Here is a 16,539-nt window from a genome sequence, read left to right as displayed (position 1 = left end):
GCGACCGTCCTGCCGGAACCCACATAGGCGATCCTCCGCTGAAGCTTGTTGGGGAGACACGGGAGACTCGGGAAACAAGAATAATCCCATTATCTTTGTGGAAATCAAGTGGTTTTGGTCCATTCTTCTGTCACGTGTAGGTGTTGTAGAGACGAGGAGAATACGGAAATCCACAATAAATGAGTATTTAATAACAACAAAGGAGCAGACAAGCAACCATACACATTAACTTAACAATAAGAACGGACAGGGAGTGCTAGGAGTGAGTCCAACTTAAAGGGAGTGCTGACGAAGACAACAGGTGCAGGGAATCCAGGGAAATGGCAGGAAGACTGATGAGGGAAGTGAGTTCAGGTGTGCAGACAACGAGGATCGTGGGAACTGGAGTCCGGGAAGGCGTGGTTGTAACAGTAAGAGCAATTGCAGGTGTTTTCAGAAAACAGTGACTGCATTAAAGTAGTTTAAAATACTTATTTTTCTGTAATTGCTGATTTAAGAAAATGCTATTGAGAAATATAAAACTCAACCAATGCGAAAAAGAACATTTGTAACATCGTTGTTGCATTTCAGATGCTGAATGTTGATGTGAGTGTATAAATAACACTGTCATTGTTAAATTTCTGTTTCAAACATGTTTTGTGTCATTTATACATTCACAGACATCAACATTAAACATATGAAACACAAAAGTGGTGACATGCTTCATGCCAGCATATAAAACACATTCATGGCTTCCAGCATGCATTGCAGGATGAGTAAATTATGCAGCTGAATTTTATTTGATTGTCACCATTGTTGAGGTTTGTATGATGAGTGCTGCTGTCTAAGTGTGTCATTTTTAACTTTTAAATAGTTTTGGACAATATTACACAAATCACTTCAGTGTTACAAAAACAAGCAAAACTACATAAAAAGCCGTTGTATAAACCACTTTAAATGCAGGCACTTGTCTGTTAATAAAACAGACATGTTGATCTGCTTTATCAACACAAATGTTTTGTGAAAGCACCTGCAATTGCTGATAAAGTAGCAACTCAACAGAAGTCAAGGGTCAAGAGCTCAACTAAAGCAGATGTCCAGGATGGTGACCTCAAACTAAACATGTTTAATAAGACATCAACCTCTAAACTTATGTTAATTCTCAATAAGAGCTTCTGTAGACGTGTGACAGAAATAAAGTCAGTCTGGTTACTAATAAGTGAAGCTGGTAATGCTGTTTGTGGAGTTGTTTAATCAGATCTTCAGAGATTTAATGTCTTTTATCTTCAGTTCATCTAAGGCTGTGGCTGAAGAAAGTTGTAGTTTGTGTTCTTATTTCTCTTTCTTTCAGTGTTTGTTCACAGCAGGTGTTTGAATGATTGAAAGAATGTTTCAGGAACATCATACTAACCTTAAAATAACATTGCTATCATTAAGGAAACTGAACATTTTCATGTTCTTGGAATGTTACAAAACAATGTTTCTAGAATGTTGAATTTTAAATCAAAATTAAGTTGAAACAACATTTGAGGAACATTATACCTTATAAAAAACGTTCCTCTAACATCAAGAAAACTGAACGTTATATTTAGAGAACGTTCTTATAGCAAAATTCTGTTAGCTGGGTTGATGCACGTGTGGAGCGAAGGCTGGTCCTTGTGGTCCAATCCAACAGCTACTGTAGCTCAGATTGCTCAAGAAGTTAATGCTGGTTCTGATAGAAAGGTGTCAAAACACACAGCGCATCAGTTTGTTGCGTATGCGAACGTTCTTGTTTATTTTCAAGATCTGAGGTGAATTCCATTGTCGCTTTCATTATGGCTACAAAGGTTATGCAAAATTGTAAACTCACAGAAAATTCATTTAGCGTTAAATAAAGCACATAATCAGTGCCTAAGATTATAATTTTCATACTTTTCATTTTTTTTTTCAAGCACAACATCACATAAATAGAAACCACTGGCAATTCTAAAATAGAATCCACTGTGGCCTGTATCACCATTGTGGATGTTTATGACAAAAACCTTGATTATTATTATTTTTTTTTACATTTTATTAAGCAAACAAAGCAATACAGATAAATACACAAAGATAAAATTAAAAAAATATATATTTGTTTTGTTGTTGTTGTTGTGTATAAATACACACACACACACACACACACATATAGTATATCTCCACATCCAGAATGTGTAAAAGTGCAAAGCACTTAAAGTATATTATTGTTATAATTTATTACTTATTATTTTTACAACCCCTCCCCCAAAAACAAACACACAAATAAATGAATGAATAAATAACCATGATTAACATTCACCATTAAGAAAATTTAGAAATTTAAGCTAAAACAGAATTTTTTTTTGCACAAAAAAGTCCTTAGATGTACACACACACACACACACACTTTGATTTCCAACATGATATTGTATAGTACTTTTTAAATGTATATATCTTGTAAAAACAGATTTCATCAATGTTTATATGTAGCCTAGTAGCAGAACCTGATTCCACCAAGTACAGCATGTTCTTGGATCAACATCTTTGTTGATCCTGGAACAACATTACAATCAACTAATCAGGACAAGTTTAAAGTTAATGCTTACAACCAGGGTTAGATGCTTCTACATCAGTGTTACTCACCTATCATTTTCCACTGATTTTAGGGATAACTTACGGGTAGGGTTAGGTTTAGCAGTAGGAATATGGTTAGGTCTAAATTTTCGGACAGGAATGCTGTTGCAGGAATGCATCTAACTAGCACTAACATATACATGACCTAAAAGCTAATAGACTAACAGCAACAAAGTAGTTTGTTTGTGTCTCTCAGTTGTATCTCTTAGCAGGTTGTTTAATCTGACAAAGAGACACGGAAGCATCATAAGCCTTAAATCCAGCATAGAGGGGTTCAGTGAATGTGGTGTTGAATGTGTGTAAGTGTGTGAGTGTGTGTGTGTCAGAGACGCTGTAGAAGGACAGAGTACCGGCTGACATATCCACATAGACACCTACTCTATTGGAGGGTGGTGAAGGGGCTGGTACGTATGTGCTCTTATTAACATGCCAGACATGGAATCCATTACCAGTGCAGAAAAGACTCCAAGATATGTCACTGTTTCCAAACCAACAGTCACTCACTCCTTTCCTGCTGATTCCTTTGTAGGCCACTGCTACATCAGCCTTAAATCCACTCCATTCAGCCTCCCAGTAACAGCGTCCAGTCAGACTCTCTTGACACAGAACCTGCTCATTGTTCTCAAATCTCTCTGGATGATCAGGATATGGCTGCTTCTCTTCCACTCGTGTCGCCTTTCTGTTCTCCTCAGATAGGATGAGTTGAGTGTGTGCTGTGTTTGGATCCAGTGTGAGATCACAGGCATCTAATCACAACAAGAGAGATGATAAGTACATTAATAACAGTTTTACAGCTGTGTGTGTGTGTGTGTGTGTGAGAGAGAGAGAGAGAGAGAGGACCTACATTTTCTCAGTCCTGGTGTGATTCTAAAAGGGTTTCCATGTTCCAAACTAGAAAGAGACAAATAAAACCACAAATGATAAACAAGATTATTTAATTTATTAATTACTTATTGTTTACATCCTGACACTGTGCAAGCTCACTTGTTGCATAATAGGCTGTGTAAATTCAGGAGTACGGAGTACGTTTGCAGACATTATCATGATGTTCTTCCAAAAATGTAGTATGTAAGAGACCATCTCATGGTCATATTCCAGCATTGACAATTCAAAGATGTTTAATTACTTCAAAAACAGCGATGTCACCCCCTCTTTGTTGAGAAATATAATATAGCGATTCAGTTGCGAAGCTATTTTATTAATGAAAGTTTCTGTGCTCCTGAAAGTTTCTGTATGTGAGGGGTGATCTTTGATCTCTGTTCATGAAGGATGTGTGTGGTGCATCCAAAGATAGATCACATAGGCCTATAGTTTTAAACGTGACCTAGCAAATTAGACAGTTATAGACCACTGTTAGGAATGAAAGCCTTTTCAAGGACTTTACACAACATTTTCCAGCACTTCAAAGTTAAAAAATGTGAATATTATACAATTTAAATGTTATTTTAAATGTGACGACCAAAAAGGACAATCTTTCAAAGAGTGTCCCTATTTGTAAAAATAAAACTTTCATGATGTAAGAAAACTAACATTTGGTGAAAAACACATTTTAAAATTTAAAAAAGACATGAAAGGAGCACTTATTGGCTCATTAGCCATTTCCACTCCTTAATATGTTTTGTTTCCAGCGGCAGGCAGGTAAGTGATAAACAAGCTCTTTATTATAAACAGAGGCACGGAAACTGGGAGACAGGTGAAGCAGGTGAGTAGATGAGACCACACATCATGGTGGAGTGAACACGGGGCTTAAGTAGTGTGCTGAGGAGTGATAACAAGGGTGATGGCTTTCAGGTGCAGGTGATTGGAGAGTGAGTGCAGGTGAGGAACCAGAGGAATGCTGGGAAGTGGAGTCCGGGGTAAGGTAAAACAGACAGTGACTGTGACATTACTTCCCCCTCCCGGTAGGCGCGACCTCTCGCCATATATAGATAACCAGGAGGGAGGGCGGGCATCCTGGAGATGTGACGGGTGATCTGGGTGCTGTAGGGTAGGTCATCTCCAGGACGGTGCTGGCTGACAAGGGCACTATGGAGAATCAGGTTGTTTGGGAAGCCATGGAGATGCTGGCCAGTCAGGAGGCCATGGAGGTGTTGACCAGTCGGAAGGCCATGGAGGTGCTGACCAGTCAGGAGGCCACGGAGGTGCTGACCAGTCTGGATGCCACAGCGGTGCTGGCCAATTGGGACGCCCTGGCGGTGCTGGCCACTCTGGACGCCCTGGCAGTGTAGGCTTCTTGGGACGCCATGGCGGGGTAGGCTCCTTTGCTTTGGCCCAGACCACAGGCTTCACCAGTTTCGGGGACGGATAGCCCCCCTCCAAAAAACACTTGGGCGAGACTCCACGTGTTTTGGCCCGCAGGGACTCTGGAACCGGGCCGTGGGCTGAAACAGAGCCTGGAGCGGGCCCGTGGAGGACTGGAGTGGGTTCGAGGAGGACTGGAGTGTGCTCGTGGAGAACTGAGTCTGGAGCTGACTCGTGAGCTGGAACAGGCTCTGGTGCGGAGTCTGGAGTTGACTTGTGGGCTGGAGCGGACTCGTGGCCTAAAGTGGGCTCATGGGTTGGAGCGGGCTCGTGGGCTGGGGCTGGGACTGGAGCCGGGGATCGGGGGGGATACTGAAGCCCCCATGGGCTCGGGGCAGAGACTGGGACGGAGACAGGAGCGGGCTTAGCGATTGGTGCGGATTCTGGCTTCCAGGTCATCCCCTTATATTCTATGAGTATGCCAAGGGGCACAAGTGAGGGAGCCATTAATGCTGAGTGCTCAGTTGTGGCATCGTCCAACCTGAATGAGGTCTCAGTTGTGGTGGTGGCCATCTTCTCAGAGGGCTCAAGTGTTGGGGCGGTGATCTTTTCTGAGGACTCTATCATGGTTGCAGCCATCTTAAAAAGGAATTCTGGGCTGGCGGCCATCTTGGGAAGGACCTTGGGACTGGAATCCATCTTGGGAAGGGATATTGGAGTGGCGGCCATTTCGCGACGGGACGCTGAAGTGGCGGCCATCTTGGGAAGGGCCTTGGGACTGGCAGCCATCTTGGAAAGGGATACTGGAGTGGAGATGCTTGGACTGGCTGGAATGCATACGGAGGGATGAAACTCTCCAGGCACTGGAAAATTGCCTCCTTCCAGTCCAATCCAGTGAGATCGGGGAGTTCTAGGGGATCAACGAAGTTAGCCCCGATCCGGTACAGATTCTTGATTTTCTCATCTTCTAATGAACTAGTATGGACCAGATCACAGAACTTGTCTGTGAATGTAAACAGATCGTGGCTGGATTGGGCTGCCGCCGCGATCTGTCCAACAAATTCCCATCCAGAATCCGTGGTGCTCTGCATGTGGTCTGGTCTTCTGTCAGGCACACAGACAGGGGCAGGCAGGTAAGTGATAAACAAGCTCTTTAGTATAAACAGAGGCATGGAAACTGGCAGGTGGCAAGCTGACAGGTGAAGCAGGTGAGTAGATATGCAAGCATGTGGAAACAGTCACTTAGATGGAGAGTAATCAATGGATTGTCTTTACAGGATAAGCTGGAGAACATTCAGAGTGGTTCCGCCTATCCCCCCTTCACTAATTCATAACGAATTGTGATTGAAAGCATGACACACATCTGACAGATTTTGAATTTATTTCACTCTACTGAGAAAAAAACTCTTGTTACTGCCCACATACTTGAGTATCTCCAGTTTATAATTTGGATCCTTCAGTTTGTCATTGAGTAGCTGGACTCCTGATTGTCCTGGGTGATTGTAGCTCAGATCGAGCTCTCTCAGGTGTGAAGGGTTTGACCTCAGAGCTGAAGACACATAACCACAGCCTTCCTCTGTCACCATACAGCCTGACAGCCTGCAGATACATAGTGAAGATGGCATGTAAAGAAAAGTTTGTTGTCTATGTATGGGTTAATTAAAACAATCCAAGTAAAAAAAAAATTAAAAGTAAATTCAGACTGAACAATTTCACTGGGATTTACAGAGCACAACTTTCCGTGCCAGCTTAATTTAAAAGATTTAACTGGGTGGGAAGAGGGAATAGATTATAAGACTGGAAGTGACAAAGTGTAAAAAGTGTAAAACATGAATGAAGTGTAAAACTTTCATTTTCAGTTTATATTCATTTCTAATGAATACAAACCTCAGTATGTCCAGCTGACATTTTGGACTCTTTAGACCATGAGAGAGATGCTTCACTCCTGAATCCTGCAGGTCATTGTTACTCAGATCCAGTTCTCTCAGTACACAGTTTGAGGATTGTAGAGGTGATGCCAAAATTTCACAATCCTGAGCAGTGAGATTACAGCCAGCAAGACTGAAAGAGTAAAACACAAGAGATTTATGGCAGTCTATTTATAGTAAAATATGACCTTCCTTAATTTATAACAGCTGCTGCTGTGAAAAGCAAATCAAATTTATTTTTTAAAAAATCTGATATTAAATGTGTCACAAAAAAATGCATCTTGATTGCTTGTTGCTTGTCAATCCCTAAGTTTCCTCAGAGAAAATCATGAAAAGAACAGTCTGGAGAAGCATTACAAAATTCATGAAAATACAAAGTAAGTGCTTTACACTCTGAGTGTGAGAGAGTGTGCACACATTGTTCTGATTGGCTGTGATTTGTAACTTATGGTTCATTGTGAACAGACAATTTACTTGTTGCTGACATCATGTTACATTGTGCCTGACCGGCTCACTAAGATGCAGAATGTTGTGTGGATGGTGATAGAGTTATCTTTATAATTATCCTTCTTGATATGAACAGGCTTTTAGTCTCTTAACTGTGAACTCACAGAGCTTTTCTGCAGTTGATGACAGCTGGTATTAATCTTCTTCTACCCTCATCTGATGTGTTGTATTTCTTGAGGTCCAGCTCATCCAGCGGCTCCTCTAACATCTGAAGGATGTAGGCAATTGTTGAGCAGTGAGCAGGAGAGAGTTTCTTCTCTGAGTGTATGTCTGATTTCACAAACTCCTGAATCTCTCTGAAAAGAGTCTGATCTTTCACTTCTAGCAGACAGAGGAATAGACTGATGGATCTTTCAGTGGAGAGTCTATGTCCATCTTTGATCTTCTCTTTAATGTACAGTGTGGTTTCTCTGATGCTCTCTGAGCTGTTCTCTGTGTGTTTCAGTAGATCCTGTAAAAGTCTCTGATTGGACTCCAGTGAGATGCCAAGCAGGAACCGCAGGAACAGATCCAGGTGTCCATTTTCACTCTTGAGGGCTTCATCTACTGCACATTTAAGCATATTTTGTACTGAAGCAAAATTCCTTAGTCCCACCATAGTTGTACTGACATGAAAGTAAAACACATAGAAAGCAGCGAGAAACTCCTGAATGCTCAGATGAATGAAGCTGTAGACTTTCCTTTGATGAATCACAGATTCCTCCTTAAAAATCTCAGTGCAAATCCCAGAATACACTGAGGCATCAGTAACGTCTATGCCGCTCTCTCTCAGTTCCTCCTCATAGAACATCACATTGCCCTTCATCAGCTGTTTGAAAGCCACTTCAGCAAGTTTCACAATCACTTCTCTGTTGGACTGCAGGAGTTTCTCTGGATCTCTCTCTTCATACTTCTGATTCCTCATGTTGATCTGAATCAGCAGGAAGTGGATGTACATTTCAGTCAGAGTTTGAGGGATTTCTGCACTCAGATCATCTTTCAGGAGCTTTTGAATCACAGTGAAGGAGATCCTGCAGAAGACAGGTATGTGGCACATGATGTGGAGGCTTTTTGTTCTTTTGATGTGTGAGATAATTCTGTTGGCTTGATGCTCATCACTGACTCTCTTCCTGAAATATTCCTCCTTCTGAGGCTCATTGAATCCCTGAATTTCTGTCAGACGGTTGATATTTTTGGAGGGGATCTGATTGACTGCTGCTGGTCTGGAGGTGATCCAGATGAGAGCAGAGGGAAGCAGCTCTCCTTTCATGAGGTTTGACATCAACAGGCCCACTGATGAAGTCTCAGTCACATCAGAAACTTTCTGAGCATCTGAAAACATAAGTGTGATTCTGCTTTCATCCAGACCATCAAAGATGAACACAACTTTACACTCCTCATAAATCTTTGAGTCCAGATCTTGAAGTTCAGGATGAAACTCCAGCAGAAGTCTATGAAGACTGTACTGATGATCTTTAATTAAGTTCAGTTCTCGAAATGGAAGCACAAACATGAAATCTACATCCTGATTGGCTTTTCCCTCTGCCCAGTCCAGAATGAACTTCTGCACAGAGACAGTTTTTCCGATTCCAGCGATGCCTTTAGTAAGAACGGTCTTGATTTGATCTTTCTCCTCACATCCTGTTTCACGTGAGGCTTTAAAGATGTCATTGCAGTAGATTGGAGTGTCTTGTGAGTGTTGTGTTCTGGCTGTTTTCTCCATTTGTAAAATCTCATGTTCTTCATTCACTCCTCTCTCACCCTCTATGATGTAGAGCTGTGTGTAGATCCTGTTCAGGAGGATTTGATTCTCTTGGAGTTTGTTTCCCTCAAATAATCTCTCGTATTTGTTCTTCATGCTGAATTTGTGCTGGTCTTTGACTCTCTGCAGGTCTGTGGTCTCCAGTATGTGGTTCTGCAGGACTGCTTTAGGTTTGTGCTGATATTGGGAAGTAGAATATGGCACAGATCTGATCAGCTCTTGCTTCTCCACCCTGTTGTAATTAAAAAGAAAGAAGCAGCAATTGCAGTCACTAAATGACCATTAAATAACATCAGAAATATATTGGTTACTAGATATGATTTTTGCACTACTCTTTATGTTTTGCATACTCCATTTATTTTGGATATTATTTAGTGGTATATTGTTGTTGATGCTGAGGTTTTTGTTTGTATTTTCACTGAGTTTTTCCATTAAAATATTTTTTTTTTCATCTGAGATGTATTACAACAATATTAACTCTCTGGAGTCGGGAAATGCGCTGGCGTGTTTTGCAGGATTTTTGTCACATTGCAGCAAAACAGACTTAAAATACTCTGTCTTTTTTTTCATAGAGACATAAGAAATATAACAATTGAAACTATAGAATATCTTCTTTTATTTGTGTACACTTAGTGTAAAAAGAAAAATGTTGTGCTTTTTGTAAAATAAAAGAAACCTAACAATATGCGTGATCTGTCATTTCCCTCTGAACAAAGTCCAATCTGATAGTTGTCAGAAAATGAACTGTAACTTAGTTAATACTAATTACACAAAAATGAGACTTATGTGTAAAAAAACGTTGAAATGTCAGGTTTTAAATTAAGTCAAATCGAAAACAAATATTCTCTGTTTATATTATCTGTATGAAAATGCCATGTCAGAAGTCCGTGATTCAGCTCATTATCCGCTAATGCGGCCACGCCCACGGAACGAGCGCTATTCAGACGCAAATTCAGAGGCAATACATGTATACATCGTCTCAATCGTGTATTTATTGTCTTCAAAAGTGTTTTGCATAGCCATATTTAGCGATCTCTTGAAGCCTCTATTAGTTCCTGGAATGTCACATGGCCTGTTCTTTTTTTAGGAGGCATTTGTGGACTAAAGGTCCATAGAGCGCCCTCCGGCTGCAAGTATGAATTGAAAAAACAGTATCCAGCGCTCATAGTAATGACAATAAATATTGAATAAATATTACTCCTCTGTATAGAAAATTGACAAACATATGAGAATCCATCAATATTTCTACAAATGTGCATGCTTTTAAGCTAAAAGCCTATATGAAATGCCATAGAGGTAACATAATTGTTCAAACACTTTGCATCACAGAAATACATTATATTTTTAAGTATATGATAGAATACCATTATTTTAAATTGTAATAATATTTCAGAGTATTGCTGTTTTTTCTGTATGTTTGATATACACCATGATGAACTTGAGACATGATCACAGAGGGTTTTTTCACAGCCTACCTGACTGCAAGGCCTCATTATTATGCAAATCATTACATTATGTGAATCCTTTGTCTTCTCAGGTGTGAATCACAGGATTATTCATGAGGATTCATGCCTCTACGCATACAGTGTTTCTTGACAAAAAGAGTCTTACAAAATTGAAATCTCTCTATTGTTTTATATGAACGAGTAGGCAAAATAATTTTTACATCATTTTGAAGCAAAAACTCTAGTCTACAATCTCCAATACCCAGAAGTCTTGTGAACACATATTTAATATTATTATGTTGGCCTTATTTCAGTGACTTAAGTTTTTTTGTTTTTTCAATAACCATGCATAAACGTTATTCCTTCAAAAATACAAACATGTACATACATGTTCCTCACATATTATGGTAGCCTAGTTTGTACTGAATACAGTGTAATGACACTTTTTCCATTAATATGTTTATAAACAACTGAAAAAAAGCACAAATGTCAGGGCATGTCAAAACTTCTCCAGGGCCCCAAATCAGCCTCAGACTCCAGAGGGTTAAGGTCTATATTTAGGTCTCTGTTTTTAAAATACATTGATTGTTATTCACTACAGTAAATTAAGTACAAGTTTATACTAACAAAGGATTTGAGGACAATAGTCCATCTCTGAATACAGGGTTTGGCTTCCTGGATGTCTTCACAGACACACCACTGGGTTCTGGGGACTCTGATCTCTGTCTCTTCCTCCTGCTGATAGTGACAAACAAAATGGCATTGTACACATAATTACTGTATAGTTTGAATGCACTTTAGATTTAGGTTTACATTTATTCATCTAGCAGACACTTAATAAACAATATGCATATAAGGAATAAAGCAAAGTGCTTCAGTTACGCGAGAAGTGCTGTAAAAGGTTCCAAGATGGTTCAGTGCATAGATAGATAGATGCATGTAGCATGTAGTCTCCAGGATGTAGTAACTGCTACACAGGCTTCAGGAATGCACAGCAAGTCACTTTGGATAAAAGCATCAGAAAAATGAAAAAGTGGCTAGTGTCTTACCTGGGGTCAGAGGTCACTCGTTCATCACTCAATTTAGGGGGGGTTTTCATAGAAGAGTCACTCTTCAAAGACCAGCAGCTGGGTTGTGGAGATTCTGATCTATCTCTCTTTATCATGCTGGTATTGACAAAAGATAAAAGAAACAGAATTTTAAGACCTGTGTGCAGGTATCCAATCTCTTGTCTCAAGCACTGACTACTGTCTACAGCAGGGGTCTCCAAACTCGGTCCTGGAGGGCCACTGTCCTGCAGAGTTTAGCTCCAACCCCAATGGTCCCTTAATTGTACCGACAATTTAGTCCCTTGGGGTCAGATTGACCCCAAACATTTACAGAGCGATTGCATAAGGAAATATACTTTTTTTTTTTTTTTTATATGATAAACTATATATCATTTTTTTATGTACTTCTCATCTATGCATTTATGCTGTTTTTGTGGATATTTTGTATTTTTTTTTTATCTATTTACTCCACAATTACTTAACCATGTCATAAATTGGCTAATAAAAAATTGATTTTTAATGAAAAAAATCAATTTAATGATGAAAATAATTGAATCTAAATTGTATTTGGACATTGCTTTATGTGTTAGGGATAGAATAAGTCCATCTAGAGGTTTGTGGAAAAACGTCAGATTTGATAGTTAAAGAAAGAACATGCAATGCCTCATCTCTCCTATAGAGGTCAATAGGGACTCAATAGGGACTGTGTGTTTGTGTTTATGTACTTGTCTGTCTATCTATCTATCTATGCACTGAACCATCTTGGAACTTTTTACAGCACTTCTTGCTGTCCTTGGGGTCAGACTGACCCCCTCTGGCAGTTTCCTTCATTTTAAAAAAGTGTTCCCTTCATCTCAGGGGCATGAAACTCTGTAACTTTTCATAAATAATCTATCTAAACATGCACAAAAAAATCTGGGCTTGATTTGGGTGTGTATGTGTGTATGTGTATATGAGATAGAAAGTTTGTTCGACTTTGTGTTTATAGTCAAGGACCAGACCTTTATTTAAATGTAATTTTTTTCATATTTAGGACAGTTTTGTTGATTTTATTTGCCAATTTCTAGAAAATTATCTCTGTTGCAGTCACACACGTGTGTGTTTGTGTGTGTATGAGTTAGAAAGTTCATTCGACTTTATGTTTATGACCAAGGACCAAACCTTTATTTTCATGTAAATTTTTTGAGATTTAGGCCAGTTTTGTTGATTTTATTTGCCAATTTCTATAAAAATGTTCTCTGTTGCAGTCACACACATGTGTGTGTGTGTGTGTGTATGAGATAGAAAGTTCGTTCCACTTTGTGTTTATAGTCATAGACAAGACCTTTATGGAAATGTAGAAAATTTCAGATTTATTCTGGATTTTTATTATTATTATTTTTTTTAAACAAACGAATTGGAAAAAAAAAATGCATTTTTTATTTTCCCGTTAATTTTCAATGTGGGGTCAATCTGACCCCAAGGGACAGCAAGGACAGTAAGAAGTGCTGTAAAAAGTTCCAAGATGGTTCAGTGCATAGATAGATAGATAGAAAGATAGATAGGATAAGTAAAAGGGAATGTAGCATGTAGTCTCCAGGATGTAGCACACGCTGCTACACAGGCTTCAGGAATGCACAGCAAGTCACTTTGGATAAAAGCATCTGAAAAATGAAAAAGTGGCTAGTGTCTTACCTGGGGTCAGAGGTCACTCGTCCATCACTCAATTTAGGGGGGGTTTTCATAGAAGAGTCACTCTTCAAAGACCAGCAGCTGGGTTGTGGAGATTCTGATCTATCTCTCTTTATCATGCTGGTATTGACAAAAGACAAAAGAAACAATTTTAAGACCTGTGTGCAGGTATCCAATCTCTTGTCTCAAGCACTGACTACTGTCTACAGCAGGGGTCTCCAAACTCGGTCCTGGAGGGCCACTGTCCTGCAGAGTTTAGCTCCAACCCCAATGGTCCCTTAATTGTACCAACAATTTAGTCCTTTGGGGTCAGATTGACCCCAAACATTTACAGAGCGATTGCATAAGGAAATATACATTTTTTTATATGATAAACTATATATCATTTTTTTTTTTAATTTCTCATCTATGCATTTATGCTGTGTTTTTGTGGATTTTTTTTTTTTTTTTTTTTTACCTATTTACTGCACAAGTACTTAACCATGTCATAAATTGGCTTATGAAAAATGTAATTTTAATGAAAAAAATCACTTTAACACTCTGAGGTCTGAAAACGCGCCGGCGCGTTTTGCAGGTTTTTTTTCACATTGCAGCAAAACAGACTTAAAATACTTCGTCATTTGTTGTCATAGAGACATAAGTAATATATCAATTGAAACTATAGAATATCTTCTTTTATTTGTATACACTCAGAGTAAAAACACAATGTTGTGCTTTTTGTAAAATAAAGAAAACTAACATGATGCGTGATTTCTCCTCTCCCTCTGAACGAAGTCCAATCTGATAGTTCTCAGAAAATGAACTGTAACTTAGTGAATACTAATCACAGAAAAATTAAACTTATGTCTAAAAAAACGTTAAGATGTCAGGTTTTAAATCATGTAAGTCAAATCGAAAACAAACCTTCTGTGTTTATGTAATCTGTATGAAAAGAGAGCCATGTCAGAAGTCCGTGATTCAGCTCATTATCCGCTAATGCGGCCACGCCCACGGAGGGAGCGCTATTCGGACGCAAATTCAGAGGCAATACATGCATTCATCGTCTCAATCGTGTATTTATTGTCTTGAAAAGTGTTTATCTGGATGTAAAAGTCATGGTTAGTGAGCTCTAGAAGACATGCAGTTAGTTCCTGTTTTCTTTTCTTCTATAGATGAATTTTAGATGAGTTTTTGTTTCTTTAGCGCCCTCCGGCTGCAGTATGAATTGGAAACTCCATTCATGGAATAGCCTCTTCTTCTTTTAGATGAATTTGTGGACTAAAAATGCACAGAGAGCGCCCTCCGACTTCAAGGATGAATTGAAAACACCAGCGCTCATAGTAATGATAATGAATATTAAATAAATATAACTCCTCTGTATAGAAAATTGACATAAGCATATGAGAATCCAATATTTCTCCAAATGTGCATGCTTTTAAACTAAAAGCCTATATTCAGACTCTTTGCATCACAGAAATACATTATATTTTAAAGTATAATATAAAACCATTACTTTATATTGTAATAATATTTTTCTGTATGTTTCATATATCATGATGAGCTTGAGACATCACAGAAGGTTTTTTTCACAGCCTACCTGACTGAAATGCCTCATTAATATGCAAGTCATTTCAGCTCATTACTATCCAATTCTTTTGTCTTCTCAGGTGAGAATGGCCCATTATTCAGTGGTGATTCACGCCTCCACGCATACCGTGTTTCTTGGCAAAAAGTGTCTTACAAAAACTAAATCAATATATTGTTTTATATGAAGGAGTAGGCAGCATAATTTTTACATAATTTTGAAGCAAAAACTCTAGTCTACAACCTCCAATACCCTAAAGTATTGTAAACACAGATTCACTATACTTTTTTTGGCCTTATTTCAGTGACTTAAGTTTTTTGTTTTTTCAATAACCACGCATAAATGTTATTCCTTCAAAAACACAAACATGTACATACATGTTCCTCACATATTATTGTAGCCTAGTTTGTGCTGAATACAGTGTAATGACACTTTTTCCATTAATATGTTTATGAACAACTGAAAAAAGCACAAATGTCAGGGCATGTCAAAACTTCTCCAGGCCCCAAATCAGCCTCAGACTCCAGAGGGTTAATGATGAAAATAATTCAATCTAAATTGTATTTGGACATTGCTTTACATGTTAGGGATAGAATACTACCATCTAGAGGTTTGTGGAAAAACTTCAGGTTTTATAGTTAAAGAAAGAACATGCAATGCCTCATCTCTCCTATAGAGGTCAATAGGGACTCAATAGGGACTGTGTGTGTTTGTGTTTGTGTTTGTGTTTATGTGTGTGTGTGAATGAGATAGAAAGTTTGTTCGACTTTGTGTTTATAGTCAAGGACCAGACCTTTATTTACATGTAATTTTTTCATATTTAGGCCAGTTTTGTTGATTTTAGTTGCCAATTTCTAGAAAATTCTCTCTGTTGCAGTCACACACGTGTGTGTTTGTGTGTGTGTATGAGATAGAAAGTTCGTTCCACTTCGTCTTTATAGTCAAGGACCAGACCATTATGGAAATGTAGAACATTTCAGATTTATTCTGGATTTTTTTTTTTTTATGAATGAATTGGAAAAAAAAATGCATTTTTTCATTTTCCCATTAATTTTCAATGTGGGGTCAATCTGACTCCAAGGGACTTTTTTTACGCACCTTTAGAACAACCAAATCAAGCCCAGATTTTTTGTGCATGTTTAGATAGATTATTTAGGAAAAGTTACAGAGTTTCATGCCCCTGAGATGAAGGGAACACTTTTTTAAAACGAAGGAAACTGCCAGCGGGGGTCAGCCTGACCCCAAGGACAGCAAGAAGTGCTGTAAAAAGTTCCAAGATGGTTCAGTGCATAGATAGATAGATAGATAGATAAGATAAGATAAGATAAGATAAGTAAAAGGGAAGGTTCCAAAAATGTACTTCTCCAGGATGTAGCACACGCTGCTATACAGGCTTCAGGAATGCACAGCAAGTGGATAAAAGCATCTGAAAAATGAAAAGTGGCTAGTGTCTTACCTGGGGTCAGAGGTCACTCGTCCATCACTCAATTTAGGGGGGGTTTTCATAGAAGAGTCACTCTTCAAAGACCAGCAGCTGGGTTGTGGAGATTCTGATCTATATCTCTTTATCATGCTGGTATTGACAAAAGACAAAAGAAACAATTTTAAGACCTGTGTGCAGGTATCCAATCTCTTGTCTCAAGCACTGACTACTGTCTATAGCAGGGGTCTCCAAACTCGGTCCTGGAGGGCCACTCTCCTGCAGAGTTGAGTTTAGCTCCAACCCCAATGGTCCCTTAATTGTACCGACGGTTTAGTCCCTTGGGGTCAGATTGACCCCAAA

The 16,539-nt window shown here is 38.9% G+C and overlaps 1 protein-coding gene across 5 annotated transcripts in view; it reads right to left on the bottom strand.

Moving 5' to 3' along the window:
- Positions 1 to 2,028: 2,028 nt before the first annotated feature.
- LOC125271005 (NACHT, LRR and PYD domains-containing protein 12-like) overlaps positions 2,029 to 16,539 on the bottom strand; it is a 37,522-nt gene continuing 23,011 nt past the window's right edge. For 3 of the 5 annotated variants that reach the window (XM_048194923.1, XM_048194921.1, XM_048194922.1), the window contains 9 exons: positions 16,213 to 16,329; positions 13,196 to 13,312; positions 11,522 to 11,638; positions 11,100 to 11,210; positions 7,391 to 9,259; positions 6,739 to 6,912; positions 6,277 to 6,450; positions 3,455 to 3,501; positions 2,029 to 3,356 (listed from right to left, as the gene is read on the bottom strand). In XM_048194923.1, the coding sequence (XP_048050880.1) occupies positions 2,803 to 3,356; positions 3,455 to 3,501; positions 6,277 to 6,450; positions 6,739 to 6,912; positions 7,391 to 9,259; positions 11,100 to 11,210; positions 11,522 to 11,638; positions 13,196 to 13,312; positions 16,213 to 16,329 (3,280 nt within the window). In that variant the 3' untranslated portion in view covers positions 2,029 to 2,802. The remainder of the gene's footprint in view (positions 3,357 to 3,454; positions 3,502 to 6,276; positions 6,451 to 6,738; positions 6,913 to 7,390; positions 9,260 to 11,099; positions 11,211 to 11,521; positions 11,639 to 13,195; positions 13,313 to 16,212; positions 16,330 to 16,539) is intronic. The other 2 variants (XM_048194924.1, XM_048194925.1) reach the window with 2 other exon arrangements.

The sequence above is a fragment of the Megalobrama amblycephala genome, linkage group LG7, assembly GCF_018812025.1.
Source record: "Megalobrama amblycephala isolate DHTTF-2021 linkage group LG7, ASM1881202v1, whole genome shotgun sequence".
NCBI classification, from domain to species: Eukaryota; Metazoa; Chordata; class Actinopteri; order Cypriniformes; family Xenocyprididae; genus Megalobrama; species Megalobrama amblycephala.
Note: the sequence above shows the minus strand (reverse complement) of the source record. Positions and strands in the feature narration are given on the sequence as shown.